This window comes from Mytilus edulis, chromosome 11 (genome assembly GCF_963676685.1).
Source record: "Mytilus edulis chromosome 11, xbMytEdul2.2, whole genome shotgun sequence".
NCBI classification, from domain to species: Eukaryota; Metazoa; Mollusca; class Bivalvia; order Mytilida; family Mytilidae; genus Mytilus; species Mytilus edulis.
In genome coordinates, this window is record NC_092354.1 from 77,014,014 (window position 1) to 77,040,501 (window position 26,488).

The following is a 26,488-nucleotide window of genomic DNA, read 5'->3' on the forward strand; positions in this document are numbered from 1 at the left end:
TTTAGAAAACATCAAATTTACTTCTTAAAAAAGAAAACAACATATGACTATATGCATTTGAACTGAACACACAAGTTTTTTTTACGACAGGATGAGATGATAAACACTATTATTCAAAATGGTGGGTAAACGTGAAATTCACATGGCAGACAACAAGTTAATAAGGATTATATCTCTGATCATGTCGCCCACGATTCCCATAATTATCATTTCTTTGATGGCGGCCACCTCTATGTGAATGATGGTCTTGTCCTTGGTTTCCATGGTAACCACCTCTGTTACCATAGTAATTGTCTCTATTTCTATCATCATAACGTCTGTCTCCTGAATCTCTGTTGCCATGGTAATTGTCTCTATTGCGATCATCATAACGTCTATCACCTGAATCTCTGTTACCATGGTAATTGCCTCTATTGCGATCATCATATCGTCTGTCTCCAGATCCCCTATATCCTCCTCCTCCTCCTCTGAAAACAAAAAAAAACATTTAATTATCAAAATCTGCATTCAACTTTTTTGCTTTAAATATCTCTTGGGAGCCTCTGGTTTTTTTTTGTCAGATACACACCTTTAAAAATATGACTCCAAATACAATCATTACAATAGAAAAAAGCAGAATAGTGTTGTCAGATTATGCATGCTTTCTACACCAATAAACTGTTACAGTAAGTATGACAAGATCGACAGAGCTTCTTTACTTTTGTTTTTACATCAGTTTTATTTCTAATTCTAGGTGCCGATCAGATGCATGAAGCATTTTTTAACTCATTTTTGTAGTTTGTTAATGTTGTGCTGTTACACAACTTTCTCAGGTTAGAAGAGGGTTGAATGTCTCAAACCTTTTTAACCCCATCACATTCTATATGTGCCTGTCATACATTTATGTCAGGAACCTGTAATTCAGTATGTGTTGTTGTTGTCTGCTGCCTGTCATATTTCTTAATGGTTTAATTGTATTGTTATAAATTAGGCTGTTGGTGTTTTTTTTAAATTGTTTCACGTTTTGTCAATAAATTATACATGTTATATGGTCCAATCAAAGTCTGTTTTAGCTAACTATACAGTATATACTTAACATGCTTAATGCTCAATTATGAAGGCTGTACAGTGATCTATAATTTCTTTAATCAGCTTCATTTGGAAAGGTGTTCATACCACCATTGTTTTTTCCCTATTAGTATTAAATTTGCACTTATTTGTATTAAAAAAATTGTGCAGAATTTTTATCTTTTTCCAACAACTGTCAAATTCAAATACCGCTTTTTGTATGCAACTGGATATGACGTACTATGATTTGGTAGTGCATTATTTTAAAGCTACTGTTGTCTCATTCATGTCATTGGCAATCATATCACATCTCTTTGGTTGAATGTAATGGAACCTAATCTGGTACCTGTTCCAGTTTCCTCTTTGCTGCCTGACAAACCAGTTTTTGATGCATGGTGGGTCAGGTAAAGGGGTTGACACTGTCTTCATGTAATCCTCATCATTCTCTGTGTATCTGTCTTTAAACATTTCCTCCAGCTCCTGGACTTTCCTCTCTATTTCTGTCATACTTGGTGATGAATCCAGGGAAGGTTCATCTGCCATTGTGTTTATATAAATGTTCTTTGGATCAATCTTACATGCTGTCTGAAATACACAAATTTAAAAAAAGTTCATTGTTTTTTTAATTTAAATTTATAAATTAAATTTCATAACTAAAAAGTAATTAATTTATAACTTAAATCATCATTTATTGTTAATATTTTGTCATGTTCATAGATGTTTGTATCTGCATTTTCAGCTATTTTAGGTGGGAGTAAGACTGGTTGATGGCTTACCATCCAGACAAATGCACAGTCCTTACAGTATCTAAAAAAAAACAACATTTTAAACATGACTATATCCTGCACAATCACAAATTTGAACTAGTCACTTAAGCTAATTGTCTGGGCATTACGCTATGTAACAAGCAAACTTAAAATGGTCAAAACACACAGACAACATCATAGCTAATCGGTAACAAATCTTTGGGCTTCTTTAAAAGAAATTTTAAAACATCATCCCAGAATATCAAAACCCACGCATATCTGGCACTAGTTCGTCTTAGCTTGAATTTTCCTGTTCAGTATGGGACACTCACACAGTTGAACAAACCTCTAAAATTGAGATTGTTCAAAGACAAGCTGCAAGAAATGTACGTCTGTAACAGGTACCATAACATTTGTAGTCCTACAGACATGATAAACTCACTAAACTGACCCACACTACAGGAAAGAAGATTATGCACAAGATTGTTCATCAAAATAGTACATCAAATCATAGCAATCCCATCTGCTATCCTCATACCATCAGACAGTATAACCTGCAAAAATCATAGTTTCACTTTCAGACATATTTCTACCAAAAAAGATACATATAAATTTTCATTTTTTCCGTACATCATTAATCAGTGGAATTATCTACCATCCATACAGTTGTTGTGACCACAGTCCACACATTCAGAGTACAGCTTACACCAACTGTTCTCCACAAATTTATTTAACTCATCATAAGCCTATGTACATAGTTTTAATCACAATTTAAAATTATTTTTACACACTCCAAATTCATTTTCAATTATTTTTGTGCTTTGTAAATATACATGTATATCATGTATATATAGGCCACGCAGCGCAAAACAGTATATAATCTTCAGATAATGAAGGACTAACGAAAATCTAAAGAAGAAGAAATATAGTAGACTTATTGCATACAGTATACATGGTATAAGAAAAACAGACCAAAAAACAAAAACTTTACTGTAACCTAATCAATGAAAATGAGGTCAAGGTCAGATGACACCTGCCAGTAATGGACATGTACCCCTAACAATCCTTCCATAAACCAAATGTACTATTGACCTATTGCTTATAGTATCTGAGATATGGACCATAATTTGCTATTGGGCTCCGTTTCCTATAACTATAGAAAAGTGATAAAATGTGAATTACTGTAAGAAAAGTTGTAACTACATCTAAAGATGCCATTATTTTTATCAACATACAAGTGTATGCTACTCTTCCCTAGAAAAAAAATTGAAATATACGAATTTCAAAGATTCTACAACCGTATTTTTGTGTCGTTTCTCACGTTATTTTTTGCTTCCGAAGAGCATAACGCGGACTGATTTATAGATAATCGTCACCGGCAAATTCGTAACTTTTGCTTTCAAATAACAAAGAACATCGACCAATAAGAATAGTGAGAAGAAAATGCCGAGAACTATAAGTATTTATGTAGCAGATGTAAGAACAGTGGCGTGATTTTTGTGTCCGATTTCGTAACGCAAATTTTAGATGATGTAATCTGCTTTGTTGTAATAGAATTCTTAAAAACAATATGCAAATATGAACTCTCGCAAGATGTTCAAACAGGTAAATCAGAGTTGATTTACATTCTTGTTTTGATCTTCGTAATAATTAAGTAAGAAAATGACGTTAGCGTTATGCGTTACATTTCACACGAAACAGAAGTCCAGTTATTTATTAAAATTGTTTTTGTCCTTAAGTTCTAATCATTTCCGGTCATACGTGAAACATGTGACTAACATGTGATAACGCCATTACGGCCGGATGTACGAAATACTAGGTCTAAACATTGTTTTTGTTTCCAACGGGATGTTAGCAAACATAATCTGTAGACTTGTTTCGTCTTGTTTAAAAGAGGAAAATACAATTGTCAAAGAGATTGCGCCGGTGGTCTGTTATTTTTCCTATGTGCATAATGTTACATACGATCCTGTGTGAAAATAAATGCCCAATGACTTGACAAAATCGATTTAATATTTGACAGACGTTAGAACACACTTCGTTTCCCGATAATGACGTGAAGAGTCCTTGGAAAAATCAATCGAAATTACGTCTCTTATCATTGTACCAATGCTCGTTGGATTGATTTAACTTCAGCAGTAAATATTACTGGATATTTTAGGTGAATAAATATAATTTAATAAAAAATACATGTTAATATACCGTTACACTTGGAATGTACAAAGTTGGCATCTTGTCACAGTTTTTAATTAATATTTTTTATTCATGTTCTGCAAACACTTATCAGAAACGCAATAAACTTGTCAAAGGAGAAGTAAACTTTTACCATGCATGACTTGAAAGGAAGTACTTTATTGATTTTAGCCCACTAAAGTAGGTTAAAATGTGGAAACCATGTAGATGGTGTACAGGTCACAAGTATCACATTGTGCCTATTTTAAAGATTTTAATTCCAAGTTAAAAGGTTTTTTCTTTACTGGATTTAAAGAATGTTACATTGCCAATGATTTGGAATAAATTGTATATAACTGGAATTTCAAAACCAAATATAAATACATTTTTTTGGCTAAAACATCAAGAAACAACGATTATGGTATCCTGTATCAATGAAGAAAATATGGAAATTCCTGAATAAATTGTACTTATTGTTTTGAAAACAAGCACATATTTAGGAGTTTTATAATACTGTTAAATTTAAGATGGATTTTAAGAAAAAGTATACGGTTCAGATTATTTTAAGCAGATTTTGCAATAAAATAAAACTAAAAAAATGCTTTCGGTTTCTTATGGTTTCCTGTCACATTTAAAAAAAACTTTAATATAACATTGAAAATAGATTTTAAATATTAACATGAAGCAAGTAACACTAGTAATGGTGTTTATTTATGCCTTTTGAATTATATTGTGCAAAATAAAGATAATAAAGATTGGTTTCCTGTTTGGTTTCCTGTCACATAAACGGTGAATCAAAATGTATTAATTTTTTCTCGAAAAACTCAATTGTTCCGTTCATACTATTCCAACACCAACACAACCCACAAAATAAAAGTTAAAATTTTAGACCTTATAAAAAAGGATACAAAAAGAAACCAAAGGCCGAATACCAAATTATGGTCCATATGGATTAGTCCAAATAATTATGACATCTTGCATGGCTTTTTTTTCATGAACGCCTTCTGTCTACAAGATAAGGACACGAAGGATACAAAACTTAACCTTGTTCACTGATCCATGAAATGAGGTCGAGGTCAAGTGAACTCTGACCGACGGGCATGAGGAGTGACGGACCTTGCAAGGTACACACATGTATACCAAATATAGTTATCCTATTAAACATAATAAGAGAGAAATTAACATAACAAAAAATCAGAGCTTTTTTTCCCTGAAGTACATGTAGTCACTAAACCATGAAAATGAGGTCAAGGACAATGGACATGTGACAGACAAAAACTTTGTAACCTACAAAAAAGTAAGGCATCTATATAGCTTATACAAAGTATGAAGCATCAATGTCTTCCACCTCCTATAAATGAAATCTTTTTAAGAGTTAGCTAACGCCATGAATGCTGCCGCCTGATGACTATTACTATGTCGAGCTTTCAGCGACAATAGGACTGTTGCTAGTACAAGTCACCAGGAAGGCGGAACAGCAAAATCAAAAATAGCCTTTCTAGACAGCATGATTTATAAATTTGGACTAGACTGTTGCCGAATTTTTTTTTATATCAGTGCCAAAACGTCCTGCATCGGTTTAACGGTTTGGTTGATGTCACAATGACGCATATGCAATATCCCTTCTCTTCATGTTCGTGCTCTGATGGGTTTACTTGACTGTTTGTTTTTCTTCCATAATCACCTAAATTTACCTTTTCTATTGTATTCTAACACCTTTTCTGCTGTTTATTGTATTCTAACACCTTTTCTGCTGTTTATTTTTTTTTAACCCACGAGTGAAAAACAACCGGAAATTGAATATGGTGTGTAAAATCGTGTTCGGACGGAGGAAGGAAGGTTTTCCGGGAAACCATGGAAAAATGTTCTTTCACGCGTGCGTTGCATTCACCAACATCCGGACGTAAACAACGTGAGCCGGCATTCAAAAACAATGAGGTTTATGTCTTTTAGTATTTGATTAAGCTGATATTTATGTACAGAAAACATTACCAATATTCGTCAGTTCTTGAAAAAAACCTTTTGGCAACAGAACAATTCGTACTGTTCTTTGCATTTTCCTTTCAACAACAACATAATTTTCAAGTCTGAGACAATCACATTTATGATCATTTGTCATGTTTGTAAATGAGAGCCAGATAATTTTACCTCTATTGTCACAGGGTAATATGGCCACTTAATCTTTGTAAATAGGGCGTTGAATATGTGACAAAATACAATGTTGCAAACCATTTATTTCACACTGAAAGTAGGGAAAAAGTTAGGTGTCCCTTATGTAGCGTGCATGCTAAAGTGTGTGAAACTCGCATTAGTACCTGTTCACCGTATATATAGTGCTAGAAAAAGTGGCGGGGTTGTATGCATAATAACTTTGTGCAGAGTAGTATATAGAATAAAGTCTTTTTCTAACTGTCCATCAATGAATGAATGTATGAATGAATGTAGTAAATATATAGTACACACAACATATAGTGTAGTACTAGTATATAACTGTTCTCTAATAAATAGCTACGGTGACACTATAATTTTTTGTAATGCACAAATGGGATTCAATTTCAGAACACCTGACACAGTAAACAACAGTAAATTACTCTTGTCTCTGAAGCGAAGTGAAGAGTATGAACATGACTGTCATTAGTCTGAGATTACTCTGACGTCCAACGGCTGTTTTGCCAGACAAGCTGAGACCGTGGGATGTCAGAGCTTGTCCCATATCAAAAAGTGGATATTTGCCCACCCAAAATAGATGTGCTGCTTTGTCACTTCTGGTGCCGACTGACAGCCTTGGAATTATATAAATCGGCCATCATTCATTTTTCATTTATTTTTTCATTTATGTAAGTTTCACCTACCTGCCAACCTTTATTTTTCCATATTTTAACAGTTTTCACAGAGACCTATCGATTTCTGAACTTTGACTAAGGTGTTACAGGGTTTCTTCAAATATATAACAACAAAAGACTATTGTTTTACCAAGATTTACACAAACTAAAATATAATTTTTTTGAAAATCTCTTTTTATTGTTGATGAAAATCACATCATAAGCATTTGTGTTAAGGTTCATGTGGACCAGTCTGTTACCCAAATTATCAAAATTTTCTATTGATAAAATTCAAATGCATTGTATGTTTCGAAAATTAAAAATTCAACTTTTTTACAGTGCATTTTTATTCGTCCCTGCATCAGATGATAAAATTAACAAACTGTCAAGTTTCACTTGATCTGGTCCACTCAGGTACACAGTTTAAATCACAAATTATTGTCAAGTATCTATTGGCTACATGTATCTCTTGTCCATGTCAATCAATTCAGTTCACTTCAATAATTACCTATGGAGAGATCTCAAAACCTCTTTCTGCCTTGTTCAAGCATTTTTTATGATAATTGACTCCTTTTAGACAAATACTCGCAAGGAATACAGATTTGATGCACCTGTATTTAATTACGTACACAAATATGTTGAAGGATATTTTTTGATTAGTGGATCTAGTTTTTAATTGTAAATTCAGATACATTTGTATTCTAAAGTTGTACATGACATACATGACAGAGTGCTGAATTTATGCAAGCAGTGTGTATGTAGAAATAAAAATTTTAGCAGGATGTTTTTTTTTTATTAATGAAGATGAAATTAAGATTGAACAATGTTAATTAAATTTGATATATATTTTAGACACATGAGAGGAAGAGGAGGACCAATGAGAGGTGGTATGATGAGGCCCATGGGACCAAGACCACCGTAAGTATACAATGGTCATTATTGAGGTACTTGTATGATACACTATATATATATAGCTAGATGTAAACTTTTTATGAAATTAATTTGAAGTACATGTGGTCCTATCTGTCAAAATCAGAATCTAAAGGTCAAGCACCTTCTACTCTAGCAAAAATCTCTTGGAAGAAAACAAGGTACCAAAATATAAACTGAAATCCATCTTTGTTTGTTACAGAGCCAAAATATAATACAATTTCACTTTTTCCACCACCCTGACTATATGGAAAGCCCACACCAGAGGTGGATACTGGAAAATCTGTGACCTTTGGTTGATATGTAGAAGAGGCCAGAAGAAATTTAAAAGTTTTGTTTAAAGTGGGAAGAATAATTATAAAAAGTATTCATTAGTTTCATCAGGAATACGGAGTGAAATTCTAGATACAGATAAAGGATTTATATTTTATTTGTCAATGAATTTACCATTCAAGACAGCAACTGAAAACAACACTCAAAAAGTGAAACCTGTCTTGATGTCAATAACGATACATTCCTAAACAAAAGACAGATGTCTAAACAATAGTTTTGTTGTACATGTATCTATTTTTAAATGCATAACTAAAACTCATGATGAAATTCAATTTTATAAGCATACATAATTGTATGTTTCAATTTGAAACAAGTGCACATATTTTTGAACATGTTTAGTTCTGAATGAATTCTTTTCAAATGAAAATATATTATTCATAAATTTACAAAGGGATAAAATATTTCTTTCTTTTTACAGATTCAGAGCCTTCATACCACATATTCCATTTGATCTAGTTCAGGTAAAGGTCCACACAATAATAAGTGACTGTTTATCATGTAGATCTATAAAAGGACTTACAAGAGAACAAAATACAGTCTTATAGATTAACATATATATATATGTCTATACAAATTACAATATTTAAACTTACTATTCTATGTAAAATGCCAATACATTTCACAACAGACAGAGTCAAAAATATGCCAATAGAAATACACTCTAGTATCAAAATAGCAGAAAGCTTTAAGATATGACAGACCACAACTTCTAATGAAGTTTTTGACTTTATAAGCACTTGAAAATTTGATAGTATATCTTTGTTCTAGGATATTTTGGTTGATGTCCCATGCTATGAGAAACTTCCTGGTTAATAATAACATAATTTTAGAAATTATTTCCATAAATGATTTTTTCGATTAGAAAAGTATTGAAGTTTCATAACTGTTTCCAAATATGTTTTGTTCTATGATACGGTGGATTCATTATTACAGTCTGCACCAAAAACTTTTTCAACTTCTAGTCGGAAGACCAATATTCTGATATTTTATTATTGGTCCAAACAAAGTTTGGCAAAAACTTACTAGTCGGACTAGTGGCTAACCGTGCAGACTGTTTTTATTCTTGAGATACTAATTTTCATGTACAAATTTAAATGATCATCAAAATCAAATATCAATGAAAATACAATTTTTACTCAAAGCATGAAAAATTGTACATTGTACCACAAATCCACAATAACCGGTATGACACATGTGTATATCTATATTACTATTTACAGTGTGAGACTGTTTTTACCAGAGCTAAGCCAGCACCAGATGATAAAAGCTTCACAGATGTAAGTGTGACATCCATTTACTGTAAACCATCAAATTAAGAATGGAAATGGGGAATGTGTTAAATAGACAATAACCCAACCAAAAAACAGAAACAGCCCAAGGTCACCAATGGGTTTCAATACAGCGGGAAAACAGTGCAGCCGGAGGCGTGCCTCATCTGTCCCCTAAACAGAAATGTGTTTTAGTTTAGTGTTAATGGACGCCATACTTTATTCCAAAATATATAAATGAACTAAATTTAAAAATCATACAAGACTAACAAAGGCCAAAGGCTTTTGACTTGGGACATGTGCAAAAATGGGGTGGGTTAAACATGTTTTTTGAGATATCAACTTATTTTTGCTGATTCTTTTTTTTCGTGTTTACTTATTTCTTGATTATTTCTTGTTGATGTTTTTTCACTACTTTTCTGACTAAATTTGTATATTCATATAACAATGTATAAGAGAGGATCCAAGCTTGATCAGTTCTAAATGATTTGTATTGCATTATTTATCTTCTTGGGTAAGTTGCATAATAAGGTGCATTACTGACAAAGCCAGCAAAAATTGTTCAAGCTGATAAGTTTTTAGGAGTTTATTTTGTGATTGCATGTACATTTTGATATTCATGTACTATTATTGATGAACACAATTTTTTGCTTCTTATATTAAATTTTTTAAGCATGCTATGACAAGTATGGTTTTGTTTTAATTGTGCACCATTAATTAATATACAGAAACTTTGTTTCAAACAAAAAATTTTGGAACAATAATATATCATCATAATGAACTGATAAATAGTGTCATTCTATCTTTTAGTGTAGTGTTTCAATGTTGAACATTTTATTTTTTTCAGGCCCTGCTTAAAAGACATAATGACCTTACACCATCAGCAACAGAACAGTCAGCCATATTGTCCTTAGTAACAAAGATTCAGGGTGCATTAGATGCTTTAGTTCTAACACCAGCAACATTTGAACCTGCAGTATGTAAATATATGCACCTTTATAACACGAATAAAAGGATTAGTGGGACAGAATCCCAAACAATGAAAGATGAAACAAACACATTTTAAAAGAACAAAAAAACATTTAATGACGGATGGTAGTCAGTCAGGGGTACTACTTGTACAAGTTATTTTTATTTACTTGAAGAAGTAAAAAAAATATACACATATAAGTAAATAAATAATGTTTAAATAATCTCCCCTTAATTTTCTCAAAAATTTACTTGTATAAGTAAATTTTTCTTACAATCCCACAAAAGTCCTCAAGTTTTGAGATGTCAATTCATGCCTTTAATGATTTCCCCAGCTTTGCTCAATTTTTTTTATAAGAGTTCAATGTTTCGTCTCATTAATTCAACAAAGAAACTGATTGCGCAAAGATCTTAAGTATTTGCGCAAGGCCTTTAAAAATTGCTCCTTGGGGGCTTGTAAATGAGCAGTGTTCTGAAGATAACAGACAAATGGGATTTTTATTGTCCACGAACTTACACTTAAGGTGGTAGACCTAGGTTAAGGGAAATAACTCTTAAAATCATCAGTACGTTTGTGTCAACCATTTTCAAAAACATATTCTAAGCTTCTAGGTTACATAGATTATTTTCAATCTGTTTCAGGTAAATGCTTAAAATACATTGGTGAACTTGACTTTTACAAACGCTTGACTGATTTAAAGAGTTATCTCCCTTAACCTAGGTCTACCTCCTTAAATGATTAGTAAAGACATTTGCAAAGGGCAGATAATTTAAAAGTCTATTAGAGCAAAGAAATCATAAGAATTCAATAAAAGAAGATAGGATGTCTAAGGGACATAACTCAGTCAATATTTTTTTTACCTATACAAGTAAATTAAATTCACTTGTATAAGTATCCTACAAATTTACTTATATAAGTATACTAATATTACTTCTTCAAGTAATAAAAAAACAACCTTTACAAGTAGTACCCCTGACTGGTAGTTTTCTGTTTAAATTATTTCATATTGTTCTTGTTAGAGTGTTGTGTAGCAGGTGATATGTAACCATATTGTGTTTTATTATTATTATTATACAGTATTTATAACAGCGCATTATATAATATTAAAATTACCCTAAGCGCTTTACAATATATATCCATTCACATATATAAGTATTAACAATAAAATATGAAAGCCCATGTTTAAAACTTCTAAAACAAAAAGATTTGAAAAATATAGCATTGATAAAACAATAAATTTTGTATAAAATGGGCATGATAAAATTAAGGAGATATTGAATACGCACCAATAAAAGTAAGTTAAAACTTAAAAAATATTTGCTAAAAAAAATCTAAAATAACCAATAAAAGAAAGTTCAAAATTCAAAAAAAGTAATTGTTTAAAAATTCAAAAAATATAATTATATAGACTGTAATAGAATAGAGTTTGGTTAAACAAACATGTGATAACTGTTTTGCAAAATCATGTCATATTGGTCTCTTGTGGACAGTTGTCTCATTTGCAATCATACCACATATAAATATTGACATTTCAGCAAATAGAAGAGGTCAGACAGATTGGTTCATTCAAGAAGGGTACAATGATGGCTGGACACAATGTAGCTGATATAGTTGTTATGTTAAAAACTTTACCTACCAGTAAGTATGGACAGATTATATTTATTGACTCAAACTTACAGCTTCATTACAGGGCACCAACCGTCAAAAAAGGAAAAGATATAATTCTTGTTCTTTGAATCAAAGTCCTTATGATTTTTGATTTTTAGATAACATAATGTGATCACTGCATATTTTTTTTTATAGTATACTTAAAGTGTTTGTCCTATGCCACAATGCTGTACGTGAGTTAAAGTATACAGATCCCTTTCAATGCATCTGCATCCTGTATATGTGTACAATTCTTTTCTAGATTTATATGAAATCCATATTAAAGAGATATAGGAAGATGTGGTGTGAGTGCCAATGAGACAACTCTCCCCCCGAATAACAATTTATAAAAGTCAATCATTATAGGTCAATGCACGGCCTTCAACACGGAGCCTTGGCTCACACCGAACCACAAGCTATAAAGGGCCCCAAAATTACCAGTGTAACACCATTCAAAAGGGAAAACCAACAGTCCAATCTATATAAAAAACAGGAAACGAGAAACATGTATAAATTACATAAACAAACAAAGGTTTATTTCAGAAATGTATTGAATAATTTTTACAATCTATGTATGTACTATTTTTTTTTTAGAAATTGTGCCCTTAAGATTTTTAATTAAATTTGGAAAATTGTGTTGTTTTCCCTTTCAAGCATACATTTCTTGTAAGATCAAAGGTTTATATCAGCAATACAAGATCTAGACTGATTTTAAGCTTAGATTTATTGTTAACAGACATAATTAAAGTACAAGTGGAAAACATTATAAGCTATCTCTTGTTGGATGTTAGTTGTCAACTTGTCAACTTGGTTATGTTACGCTTTTTTATATTGTGTGGAATAATATACTTTTGAATAAATAAACCCAAATATTATTTGAGTTATTCCCCTTAGACAGATAAACTATGAACATTTGTGATTGACATTGGAATGCTGTTCTTTTCTCTCATTTTTTACCTCTTGAGATAGAAGTCAATTTAATGAGGATTTTAAACAAGTTATAAGGGTTTTTCATATCCTACCATTGATAACTTTAGAAACCAAGATAATCATGAGAGCTCTACTAGATCAATTAGATTAGTGGAAGGTTGATAAAACCCATATAACATATATAATATGCATGTTATTATACAGATTTCAAACTGACTTGCATCTAGATCTTCTGACATGATGCATTAGAGATTTATCATTGTTTATGGGAGTAAAAAGTAAAATCACAAAAATTCTGAATTATTTGGTAAAAATAGCCCGTCTTTTCACCATTTTCAAAAAAAATGAAATCGGTTGTATAACACAGAAAATTTACATGTCCATAGTATAATAACATCACTAGTTGTAGACAATATTTTATTATTACAAAATATAGGATATAAATTAAAAAGTAACTATAGAAGTTGCTAACATTTATGTCATTTTATATCTGGTGGATTATAAGTTGTCTCTCTGGCAATCATACCACATCTTATTATTGTATATAATTTATAAAAAAAATACAACCGAATAAACAGAAAAATAATCACTAAGTGTAGGACATACTCATTAGAAATATGTTGTAAATATGTGTGTCTTTATTATGTCAAGAATATAAAATTAGTAAGTAGATTTACAAGTTTTGTTCAGTTTATAATGTTAATTAGTTGAATATGTTATAAAGTGGAGCAACATGTACAATATACATGATATATCTACAAAACCTAAACCGTTATCTGTAATACTTTGAAAATAAGCAGGATTTCAGAAAATTATGTAAATGTGAGAAAAAAATTGGTCAAGTATACAGAAATATTTAGTTGCAGATTTCTTTATAGTTATTGTGCAATATAATGTTAATATCTATAGGCTTTGAAAATTTAATTATGTAATGTTTTCTCACATTTGTTGCTTCATTTTGATCTTTTTGTGTTTTAAATTTTGATCTTTCAATTCTCTCTTGTTTTAGTTGTTTTAGTTCCTATTTATGATTTGTAAAGTTTTATGTGGAATTAGTTTCAGAAAGTTGGGAATTTGCTTAGTGATGAAACATGGAAAGTAAAATTATTGTTTGCAATTTTGTTGGGTACTTTATTATTCTATTACTTTTAGTTTATAAATCATGGACTGTCATTTCTGTTTTAAAAATATTCTTTTTTTCATCATTTCTAACTTTAATATGGAACTTTGCAGTGGTGAAAACGTCAAACATATGAAACCATGATAGAAATGTTATTTTTTTAAAGGCAGTGCTTTAAGGCCTGACTTTCAAGTCATGAGGTTCATCTTTCCTTACGCAAATCTTTGCTGGGGGTCATTTTACAAGAAATAGATCCGGAAATGTTTAAATTTCTCCTCTACTTTTTGTGGTATGTATTGGTTTTTGTTCCTTTCATTTACATTGGGAAATAAAGAAACGATCAGTGTGTATTGTTCGTTTTAAAAATCTGTTTATTAATGTGTCTTTTGCATTATGAGCAGTCAATCTGATTACAAACTATCATTATTCGAATTCCGTGTGGAAAGAGGTCCGTTCAATTTCGAGTACTATTTGCGATCTAAAGATAAAATCATTTCACTCGTTGATATAACATGATATTATAATTAAAAGTCGACTGACCGTGAATTATATTGCATAATATACAATTTAAAGTATTTCTGTACGTGAAGCCGTATGACGTTATAGTTATTTCGGTCTCAGTTATGTAAAATATGAAATTATCGTTCCTGAATAGGGTTCCACTAATTAAAGACAAGAAGCGACAAAAAGTGATAAGAAGCGTCAATAAAATTAAAATAGCGATAAGAAGCGACAATATAATTAATTTAGCGAGAAGAAGCGTCAAGAAGACTATATAGCGACTATACATAAATAAAAAAAATTTCATTGCAACAACTTATTCCCCATAGATATTAAAAAAAACATGCATTATTTTTTATGATAGGGGCGGTTATAAAACATTTTTTTATATTACTGTACATTGATAGATAAAAATATGTTTTTATTAAGAAGAAAGGGATTAGTTTTTATTATATATAAAAAAAAATATATTTTATGCACACGCTAAAAATTGGCCATCAAAACAAAAAAATTTCAATTTCCTTTTAAAGAATTTATTGAATCAAAACCATGCAATATCATTTCCTTTCTAACAGTGAAATTCTTCTTTTTCATAGGGACATATTTGATAGGTGTAGCTTCACCCTATCACATCAAATGAGAATAGCCTCGTGAGAGAATTACGATTCGCTTGTCCCTTGTTAGTTATTGTCGCTTCGTCACTAAATTAAACTTCTTGTCGCTGTTTGTCTCTAAAATTCTTCTCGTCTCTTATTAGTGAGACCAGTCAGTTCCGTCCTTAACTCCCGTTTTTTCACTGCAAAACAATCACACAATTAACGATGCCTAGTCCTTGTTGGTGTGTACCTGAGTGTCATTTAAGAGGAGGACTTGCATTTCTAAATGACTTAATAAGAAGGAAAAGTTGGATCAACGCCATGGCTCAAACGTAGATTGTCATGTGCGATGCAATCGTAGAACCCATATCAATCAGCTGTTGTTTGCAAGGCACATTTTACTGGAAACGACTACGTTCAGGAAACTATTCATGGTAAAACTTTATTTTCTTTAAGAAATATATACTGTTATTTATATAATCGCCTTGCAAGTAAACCAAAGTCTGTTTGCAACCGCAATTATCGTTTTAGAATAAAAAGGGGGGTGAATTCAAGACGTCATAACTTTTGGGATTACGATTCAATATCATCTGTTTGACATTTTTTGGTTAATACTACAATTGTATGGTTTTTCTACAAGAGATATATTATACTGATAATTATTTTAGCAGTAATTATGTAAATTTCGGTTGTAATGACAAGAATTCATGAGCTATGCCTCGGGCTTTCTTGAAAAATATCAATGACAATGTAAACAGGAACAAAACATTGACATGAATGATGCTCTCCACCTATGTTATAGTTATTTAGGTATGTGTGTTGCACAAGTCTTTCACAAGTTTCAAAAAAGCTAATGTTATAAAACTTTTTTCAGGGCACATACCCACTTTATAGAGACTTGTCTACTGCCATGCATTCCCATCCTATTTTCATGCACCATTTGTAAGCAAGAGACTGAATGGTTTACAAAATTAAAAATCAGGACGGTGTCCCGTTAAACCAAAAGAACTAAACTGGATGAATATTGTAGGAGAAATCTAGAGGAAAGTTTTGATTTGTGAAATTGGTTTTCCTGAACAGATGTACATTCATCCTGCAGGAAAGATTTATAACTGTCCACCACCAACTGACGAGCTCATGTTGAGCTTCACAGATGGAATTACTCAAACACCATAAATGCCTATGTTTTCAGCACAGATTTCACAAATCATGACACAGCTGTGCATTTTTATGCCCCACCTACGATAGTAGGGGGGCATTATGTTTTCTATTCTGTGCGTCCGTTCGTCTGTTCGTCCGTTTGTCCGTCCGTCTGTCCCTCTTCAGGTTAAAGTTTTTGGTCAAGGTAGTGTTTGATGAAGTTGAAGTCCAATCGACTTCAAACTTGGTACACATGTTCCCTTTGATATGATCTTTTTAATTTTAATGCCAAATTAGAGTTTTTACCCCAATGTCACGGTCCACTGAACATGGAAAATGATAGTGCGAGTGGGGCATTCGTGTACTGGGGACACATTCTTGTTTATACCTGTTAAGAGTCGAAAACTAAATATTATTTTTATATAAATAAACATATATTGTGTCATTTTAGAACTTATATTTTTCCAAAGGATGCATGAATGAAAGTAGTGAAATTCATTTTGCTTTGATATATAGATTTGAATTACAATTGTTCATGTTATTGTAATGCATATAAAAATAAGGAGATGTGGCACAATGTAAATATATGATATTCTGTGAGTTTATCAAACTAAAGGGGATAAGAAATAGGTATAAGCAGTTACAGGACTGTACTACTGTACAATCTCCAACAATGAGAAAAACTCATACTGTAAAGAGAATTTCATATTTACAAGTAAGTTTTGTTTTTGCATTGAATAATTTTCTTCTATTGTCTTAAAAGCAAATATGGGAAGTGGTTAAAATGCTAATGAGACAGCTTTTATGGCCACCAGATGTCATTGTTACCTTGATTAAAAACTCCTTTTTAGCTCACCTGACCTGACTCATCACTTGGTTTCGTCGTCCGTAAACTTTTACAAAAAATCTTCTCTGAAACTACTGTGCCAAATTTAACCAAACTTAGCCAAAATCATCATTGCGGTATCTAATTTAAAAAATGTGTGGTTAGACCCGGTCAACCAACCGAGATGGCCACTATGGCCAAAAATAGAACATACAGGTAAAATGTAGATTTTGGCTTATAACTCTGAAACCAAAGCATTTAGAGCAAATCTGACATAGGGTGAAATTGTCTCTTCAGTGAAGATCTATCTGCCCAGGAATTTTCAGACAAATCTGACAACCTGTTGATGGATTGCTGCCCCCAAATTAGTAATTTGAAGGAAATTTTGCAGAGTTTGGTTATTATCTTAAATATTATTATAGATAGAGATAAACTGTAAACAGCAATAATGTTCTGCAAAGTAAGATCTACAAATAGGTCAATATGACCAAAATTTTAAGTTGACCCCTTAAAGAGTTATTGCCCTTTATAGTCAATTTTTAACAATTTTCATAAATTTTTGTATTTTTTGTTAATTTTTAAAAAATATTTTCAACTGTAAATACTGGGCCATGTTTATTATAGATAGAGATAATTGTAGCACCAAGAATGTTCAGTAAAGAAAGATCTACAAACACATCCCCATCATCAAAAACACAATTTTGTCATTTTATATGTGTCCGTTGTTTAATATGCACATAGACCGTCCAAGGTGAGCGACACAGGCTCTTGAGAGTCTCTAGGTCATTAATACAGGTAGATAACTTTATCATGTTTATACTGAAAAATAATTTTGCTTGGAGGTAAAATTTAAAAAAAGTTCTGTCTTCAAAAGAGTTGACATGTTACTATGTACATTAACCATTATGTTACTTGATGTTCTAGCAATACACACAGAATGGAGACTAGTCAATCTTTGTGAATTATTTTTCATAGGATAGGAGTAACTGAATATGTGTATATAATCAATAATTAAAAATAGTTTTATTTACATTAAAAAGGAAAAGTTCTTATGTCTTAAAAATGCATTTCATGGCGAGGTACAGAAAATATACTATAAACAGTAGACTATAGATATAGGTGAACTAGGTACAAGAGAACTCTAAATCTTAAATACTACAAACCACCTCTGTTCTATGGAAGATAATGATATAACTGGACTAGAAATACACACAACCTGTAATTAACTGCCTTTACAGCGCTTTCGCGCTTTGATTTGTTTTTGCAGAGGAAGCTGTGGCTGCACTAGGAAATAAAATAGTAGAAGATATGAAATTAACAGATCCACAGGAAGGTTTGTGTTTTTAGTAAAGAAGAAATCGATAAAATTAATGTATTGGCTATATTACATAGTGAAAACCAACATGACATATGAAACAGTGTGAACACACACCAAAGACTTATGCTTAACATTTTGTAAAATGATAAAACCTAAAAGCAGATAACATTTTCGTAAAAATTTCATGATATATTTAGTTTTCTACAAATTCTTTTATTTCATCTGTGTTCACCCCAGGATTTTTTTTAAGGCGCAAAATTCAAGGGTGCGTAACTCCTTTTTTATAGTGAACTTTTGTGATCTGAATCAATCAGTCATAAATCATAACATGCAATATGAATTATAATGCTTTGTGTTGTGTGTTTAATAATGCAGAGTATTAATGAATTACAAGAATATATGTATGAAATAGATTAATTTTAAACACAAAAGTTATTTATATTCAGTCAATTAAAGAAGTCAAAATATAAATATTCATCTCTGTACTTTCTGCTGCTTCTAGGGATATTGTTTCAAGATAGTGTTATTTTGTTGGACAGTCTGGTCCTCAACGTTGTCTTTATCCTCTTCAGGGTAATAACTTTTACTTATACCCCCCCCCCCCCCCCTCTTAATATATCTAAACCATGAAAACTCTGTCAGCCACTTGTCACTGAAACCAGAAACATGGTGCTTGCTGTTATGACTTACTAAAACTTTAGCTCAGTTGGGATTAGGAGAAGCAATTATAACATCTGCTTATACTGACAGCTGATTGTAAAGGGAGGTGTATTCCCCTTTTCATTAGAAGTCATTGGTCTAAAAAAAACTTCTACTTCCATCATCTGCCTTTTGCTTAGAGTTCACCCTTTGTTATTTGCAGAGAACATGTTCATTCAGAATTAATAAAATCGAATATGGTTAAGATATTTGGTATACAACTTTTTAAAACAAAAATATTTTAATGAACAGCTGACCAGTTTCCGTAGTTTGGCATTTATTTACACTTCCATGTCTTTAGCAGGTAGATATAAACGAAACATCGTTAAAGTTAGGACCATTGAAATTATTTACTAGTGACATTACACAGAAGCTGTGGCAATTCCGTACCAGTGTTGAATGTCACATATTTCCCGACTCACGGACTCACGATCGATGTTCAATGATCATTTTATTTCTAAAAATATGACAGTTTGAGTCAAATTTACCTTGCAAGCAACATTTTTCACTTTCAATTAAAATAAATCACTTCTCGTTATCTTTTCAACTACAAAAACTCTTGTTCATAATTTTCATCGTAAATATCTTTAGCAATGTGTATTCAAATTTATCACGTGTATTGAACACTTTCATTGGTCTTGTTTAAATAGATTCTTCTTCTTGACCAATGAAAAAATTATGTATATATATATAAATGGCCAAGTAATCACACACATGATGCATAAATACAATGTATTTGCGATCTATTTCTTCAATTTCTGCACTGAAGTTTTTAAAATTTTTAATTTTCTTCTAAAAATATCTATCTTCTTGATGATCATTTACGCTATTACATGATAACATAGTCCGATAAGGCTGAGATTAAGCGTGGCTCAGGTAAAACAAATTATCAGATATTGCGCAACACTGACTGACCTCTCAGCAGTGATCAGCAACTTGACAATTTTAACCAACATTTATAATGAACTTATATTTATATAACGCTGCGAGATCAAGTATTAAAGGACAGCAGCCAATTAAGACGCTGCGGGATTAACGAAAATATTATGAAGGCGCTGTGGCGCTATCGGCCTGGGGAGAACACTGCATTTGAAAGATTTTTTGTCATGTGGGTCCAAAATTCAGGAAACCCAAGACTTGACAATTTTCCAAATGTTTTATGATTTCATACATTACTATTAAAAATATGGAATTTTGAAAAAAAAAACACCCAAAACTGTTTATATTACATTGTGGATATGCTGTAGACATGATACAAGAGAAGACTAAAGAAATTGAAATAATTTACAATAATTTTTGTATTATTATATTTCAGTGTTGAGTATGTTGACCAATGATACAGGATTTGAGATTAGTTCAGCAGATGCCACAGTCAAATGTCTAATCACAACTATACCACCTAATCTGAAGAAATTAGAACAAGATTTACACTGTAAGTATTTGGAGCTTTTCCAACATCATAGTGCCCATTCACTTAATTTGAGAGAACCTCATAAAAATCATATGTTAATACCATAAACAGTCAGGGGTACTACTTGGACAAGTTATTTTTGTTCACTTAAAGAAGTAAATTTTTATTAACTTATAAGGTAAATTTGTTAAATACTTATACAGGTGTATTTTAATACTTGTATCAGTTAACTATTGTAATGGCTTAGATGTCCCTTAGACATTCATTTTTTTTCAAGTAAAAAGTCATACTATCTTCTTAGAATTTTTGATGACTTCTTTCCCTTAATGGAATTTTGATAATTTGTCCTTTACCAAATGTCTTTATTAATCATTTTTAAGGGCTTGCACAATTTCTTAACATCTTTGCACACTTAATTTCTTTCTCAAATTAATGAGATAAAATGTTAAAATTCTAATAAAAAATTATGATCTAACCAGAGACAAAAATTTGAGGCATGTTTATACATCCTAAAAATTGAATTTTAGGGATTGTAAAAAAAATTACTTTAATATACAAAATCGTTTTTGAGAAAATTAAGGGGAGATTATTCAAATCTTATAAGAAAATACGAATATAACAAATTTACTTATATTATTTACTTCTTCAAATGACAAATAATCTGCAATAATTTTCTTCAATATCCAGAATTATAAACTGAAAACAGAATTTACAAATTGATACCTTTTTATTACATAGCTGTATACCCCAAATAATAAATATGTCTATCCCTATCAACATAGTTGCAGAAGGTATACTAGGAAACTAAGTTTTACTTTGTGGAGAGGTCTTACCCTATCCAAGTCGATTTATTCGAATAAACTGTTTAAACAAATCTAAGTTTTACTTACCCATCCCTCATTTTTACCTTAGTTGCCAGGATATCACCTTAATTTTTCTTGGGTTCATACTTTGATAGACTTCCACTCAACCTAGGATGAGCTTCATCATCATACGAAAAAGTTAGAATATGGAAATGTTTTCAGGAGGAAATATACATGTGTATATATGCTGTCATAATTCTTTTAGGGTGTTGTGTATATGAGCTTGCTCATTAACGTTTTGTTATTTTTTTTTCAGTGGATGGTAAATTAATGCAAGCCCACTTAGCAGGTATAAGACATGCACGATGGGTGGAGGAAAATGCTTGTCATTCTAGGTAAAATAAAATAACTAATGAATACAAATATGTAAATACAACATTTTAGGTGAAATGAGATTTAAGACAATTAAATGAACTACAAATGTCATAGAAAAAACAAGACACTATTCAATTCAAAACAGAAAGAGAAAAATAGTTTCAAATTTATTTCATTAAACAATCAACAACAAAAATAAACAATTAAAAAAGACCAATTATACCAGATCCAAAGCAACAATAACAAACCACTGAACAAAAAGCTCCATGTTTTGGACAGACACATAGAGTGTGTCAGGGTTCAACATGTTTATCATCCTTCTCCAAACTTGGGACTAAGATGTCATAGTATAACGATAGAATCAGTGTTTATATATAGTTGTATAAAATGAGATATCTGTTCAAAATAAGACAGAATCCCAAAAAGAATAAAGCAAACACAGTTTGATATCATTATTGAACATTAGTCTATACAATATTTTATAATTCTGTTGATTTTTTTTCAGTATAAAAGTATTAATACGGTTATTACGAGATTTGAAGAACAGATTTAAAGGATTTGAACCTCTGACACCATGGATTATAGATCTCCTGGTAAGGCTATTGTATATATAATAGATTAAGTAGTCTTATGTATTGCTTTTGTCAGAAATGTATGAAGAGTAAATATGGCTCTTCCATTAAAGCAATGAAACAACTATCCATTCCAGTCAAAAATGTGTATAAAGTGAACCATTAAAGGTCAAAAGTACTGCCTTCAACAAAAGCCTTGGCTCACATTGAACAGCAACCAATAAACATTATACCCATATATATTATACCCATGAAAACTGTAAATAGAGCTACCTCCTGTATTGGAGACATGCATGCATTTCAAACTTTTACAAGAGGATATTTCTCATCCATCTACAGTAAAAATATTCCTATGTATATTTTTGAAAATTTTGAGGTAAATACTTGTATAAAGGGGAAATTTATCTGTGTTATCATCATGCAGTAACTCTTTGATTTGATGTGTTATTTAGGAACTATTATTTTTTTTCAGGCTCACTACTCAATAATGAACAATCCAGCAAGACAACCAATCTCAATCAACATAGCTTTTAAGTAAGTTTTATTGTTATAATACATAATATTGCTCATTTAAACATGTTAAAGGAAGGCTCATTATGCTCTTCTTATGCTAGAGGAAAAAAAAGACATTTTGAATATGGTGCTGAATGTTGATTACCAGCCCTTGAAGTTAAGGGCATTCTGTTTCTGATTTTCAAAGGTATCAGATGTCATTTGGTACCTGCTTTCACTACAGGTATTTTAACAAATTGGTGGTCTCATGATTTTGTGCTCACATTATTTCTAGAGGTTATACTTTCGATCTATGTGTTTGAATGTGCCTCTGGTATCTTTCTCCCCTCCTTTATGGGTCCCATTACTGGCTTGGTCAAGCCAAAAACTTAAATTTGTTTTTGCAGCTCATCTTCTCCGTGCATGCAGCATTTAGGTGTTTAAAAGAATGGTATGCTTAGAACACAGACAACCCAGTTTTATTTTAGTATCACAATGTTCTTAGACATTAAACCATCACTGTCATCCATATATATGTAAAAATTATGTCCTACTTACGAAAGTAGAGGGGCATTATGTTTTTTTGGTCTGTGCATCCGTTCATTCGTGTGTTCTTCCCTTGGTTTATCTGTTTGTTCGTTCGTCTGTATTTCCTGCTTAAGGTTAAATTTTTGGTCAAGATAGTTTTTGATGAAGTTGAAGTCATATCAACTTTAAACTTAATACACATGTTCCTTATGATATGATCTTTATAATTTAAATGCCAGATTAAATTTTTGACCCTAATTTCCTGGTCCAATGAACATAAAAAATGATAGTGTGAGTGGGTCATCCATGTATCATAGACACATTTTTGTTGGTCATATTTTTGTTGTATAATTACAGAAGATGTTTACAGCTAATGTCAGCAGGATTCTTTCTACCTGGTTCTGTTGGTATAACTGACCCCTGTGAACAAGGTGCGGTCAGAGTTCACACAGTGATGACTCTAGAACAACAAGATCAAGTTTGCTTTACATCACAGACATTGTTACGTGTTCTCACTCATGGTGGATATAAACAGGTTCTAGGACTAGAAGGAAATGCCAGTAAGTTATTGTTGATACTGAGAAACACTACTTGTTTGTATGTAAACAATGATTAGAACTATTGGTTAATGTCAGTTAGTTAGTCTGCTAATGTATAAATATAACTATTCAGATTTTCGAGAAATGTTGCAAATTTTCCTTTAATGATTTCTTTATTATCTCCTTTTAACGAGGAAGGATTAAGTATTGCCATCAAGGACCATAGGATAAGGATGGCTTTCAACAATGGGAATTACCTTAACAATATAGAAAGCTTTAAATAGCAGACAGTAACTATCGACAAATTGGCAACCACTGGATAACAGGTTCCTGGTTTGGGACAGTCATAAAAAAAATGTGACTTGGCTTAGCATGTTTATGAGTGCTCAATACTACTCCTAACTTACGACACTGATGCAGCAACACAACAAATGAGATATTTGAAAAAATCAGTTTGAAAGGTGGCTTTTCATATCTACATGAAAAAAGGAATTTCAAAAGAAGAACAAAAACACATTGTATGGTTCTTAGAATACAGAGAGTTACTGAAAGCTTGATCAATGCCAAGTTTAACCAATAAATACTTTATGTTTCCCCCTTTTTTAGCTCACCTGGCCCGCAGGGCCAAGTGAGCTTTTCTCACCACTTGGCGTCCGTCGTCGTCGTCCGTCGTCGTCGTCCGGCGTCGTCCGTCGTCATTAACAATTTACATTTTGAACTTCTTCTAGAGAACCACTGAATGGAATGAAACCAAACATGGCATGAATGTTCCTTATGGAGTGCTGACCAAGTGTTGTTACTTTGTAGCTGATCCATTATCCAAGAAGGCCGCCAGCGGGGGACTTAGTTTAACATAGGACCCTATTGGAAATGCATACAAATCACTTCTTCTAGTGAACCACTGAATGGAATGAAACCAAACATGGCATGAATGTTCCTTATGTGGTGCTGACCAAGTGTTGTTACTTTGTAGCTGATCCATCATCCAAGATGGCCGCCAGCGTGGGACTTAGTTTAACATAGGACCCTATGGGAAATGCATACAAATGACTTCTTTTAGAGAACCACTGAATGGAATGAAATCAAACATGGCATGAATGTTCCTAATGTGGTGCTGACCAAGTGTTGTTACTTTGTAGCCGATCCATTATCCAAGAATGCCGCCAGCGGGGGACTTAGTTTAACATAGGACCCTAAGGGAAATGCATACAAATGACTTCTTTTAGAGAACCACTGAATGGAATAAAACCAAACATTGCATGAATGTTCCTTATGAGGTGCTGACCAAGTGTTGTTACTTTGTAGCCGATCCATCATCCAAGATGGCCGCCAGCAGGGGACTTAGTTTAACATAGGACCCTATGGGAAATGCATACAAATGACTTCTTTTAGAGAACCACTGAATGGAATAAAACCAAACATGGCATGAATGTTCCTTATGAGGTGCTGACCAAGTGTTGTTACTTTGTAGCCGATCCGTCATCCAAGATGGCCGCCAGTGGGGGACTTTTGAATGAAATTAAACATGTTCCTTTCCTTATAAATGAGGTTGTGTTGTCACTTTTAGCCAAATTTTATATTTTTTTATATGATTTCAAAATCCCAAGTAGAATTAGGTGAGCGATACAGGCTCTTGAGAGCCTCTAGTTTTTTTTTACTAAAGCCACTGTTTGATTGGGAACATAAGATTTCTGTTGAATTTTTTTGGGGGGGCAATCAACTCCCCCTCTGTTTTATTCGACTTTTACATGAATTATTATATTTACAGGTATAGCTACAGACATGAGTGTTTGGGAAGGAGTGGTTGTCACACCATCAGATAAAGCTTATGAGAAGCCGGAAAAAAAGGAAGGAGAAGAAGAGGAAGACGAGGAGGACGAAGAAGGAATGGAAACTCAAGAATAAACAATGTTGGAATTTTGTTATAAGAAAATCAATAATAAAGTAAAACTCATAATGTGGTCTATTTAGGAAACTAGGACAGCAAGGATGTTAGCTGTTTAAGTAAAGATTTCCAGTTATACAAAGAAAGCCTGCAACTAACTCTTGTAGCTATCGCTATGATATTTTTTGAATGTTGTCATTGTGCATCTATCATGTTCATGTGCATGTTATGTCAGTAAAACTTATGTAATGTTTTTGTATTTTCTAGTTGTTTTTTTTTTTTTTTATTAATTTAGAAATATTTTAAAATATTACCGATGGCGAGCAATCTCCTTTTTCATTGAATATTACGATCACATATTTTAAAGGTTATTTTTGTTTCTGAAGCCTTGTATCTATTTTTAGCTCACCTGGCCTGAAAGGCAAAGTGAGCTTTTATCATCACTTTGCGTTTGTCATTAGTCTTCTGCAATTGTCTATTAATTTTTATAAAAATTCTCTCCTCTAAAACTTCTGGGCCAAATTTAACCAAACCTAACAACAATCATTATTGGAATAGCAAGCTTAAACAATTTGTTTTGATGATCTCCCCTGCCATATAAGCAACACATCAATGTTTCTGTGTTTGGTTTATGGAATGATTGTAAGGTCGACATGTATATCTAACAGGTTTAATCAGACATTCAACGCTTTTTATAGTTCATTAGCAAAAGTTAATTTTCGTGGTGTGTATTGTTTTTATTGTTTGTCTTACAGAGGGAACTAACCTTTGCTTCATTTTACTGGTGCATTGATCAATGTTAAGTTTTCATGGTTATT

The 26,488-nt window shown here is 32.0% G+C and overlaps 2 protein-coding genes across 4 annotated transcripts; one reads left to right on the forward strand and one right to left on the reverse strand.

Moving 5' to 3' along the window:
• LOC139496320 (RNA guanine-N7 methyltransferase activating subunit-like) lies at positions 1–5,811 on the reverse strand. 3 transcript variants are annotated; one of them, XM_071284836.1, is made up of 3 exons: positions 5,711–5,811; positions 1,394–1,632; positions 1–464 (listed from the first exon to the last, which is right to left on the reverse strand). In XM_071284836.1, the coding sequence occupies exons 2-3, from the start codon at positions 1,588–1,590 to the stop codon at positions 158–160; spliced, it is 504 nt and encodes a 167-aa protein (XP_071140937.1). In that variant the 5' UTR covers positions 1,591–1,632; positions 5,711–5,811; the 3' UTR covers positions 1–157. The 3 variants fall into 3 exon arrangements, with proteins under 3 accessions (XP_071140937.1, XP_071140935.1, XP_071140936.1); XM_071284834.1 differs by having other exon boundaries at positions 1–467; XM_071284835.1 differs by lacking the exon at positions 5,711–5,811 and adding an exon at positions 5,682–5,708 and having other exon boundaries at positions 1–467.
• Positions 5,802–25,923, forward strand: LOC139496319 (interleukin enhancer-binding factor 2 homolog). Its single transcript, XM_071284833.1, has 13 exons — positions 5,802–5,903; positions 7,640–7,705; positions 8,469–8,511; positions 9,271–9,327; positions 10,166–10,294; positions 11,824–11,926; positions 18,316–18,381; positions 20,381–20,497; positions 21,596–21,674; positions 22,160–22,247; positions 22,699–22,760; positions 23,604–23,806; positions 25,554–25,923. Exons 1-13 carry the CDS (start codon positions 5,899–5,901, stop codon positions 25,688–25,690), a joined length of 1,155 nt encoding a protein of 384 aa, XP_071140934.1. The 5' UTR covers positions 5,802–5,898; the 3' UTR covers positions 25,691–25,923.
• The last annotated feature ends 565 nt before the right edge of the window (positions 25,924–26,488 follow it).

Bases quoted from the DNA above. Each gene is read 5' to 3' on its own strand.
- LOC139496319 (XM_071284833.1), top strand. The intron at 9,328-10,165 runs GTAAGTGTGACA...TATTTTTTTCAG, and splicing joins ATGATAAAAGCTTCACAGAT to GCCCTGCTTAAAAGACATAA. The intron at 18,382-20,380 runs GTTTGTGTTTTT...ATTATATTTCAG, and splicing joins ATTAACAGATCCACAGGAAG to TGTTGAGTATGTTGACCAAT.
- LOC139496320 (XM_071284834.1), bottom strand. From the start codon at position 1,590: ATGGCAGATGAACCTTCCCTGGATTCATCACCAAGTATGACAGAAATA. The intron at 468-1,393 runs GTACCAGATTAG...TTTTGTTTTCAG, and splicing joins CAAAGAGGAAACTGGAACAG to AGGAGGAGGAGGAGGATATA.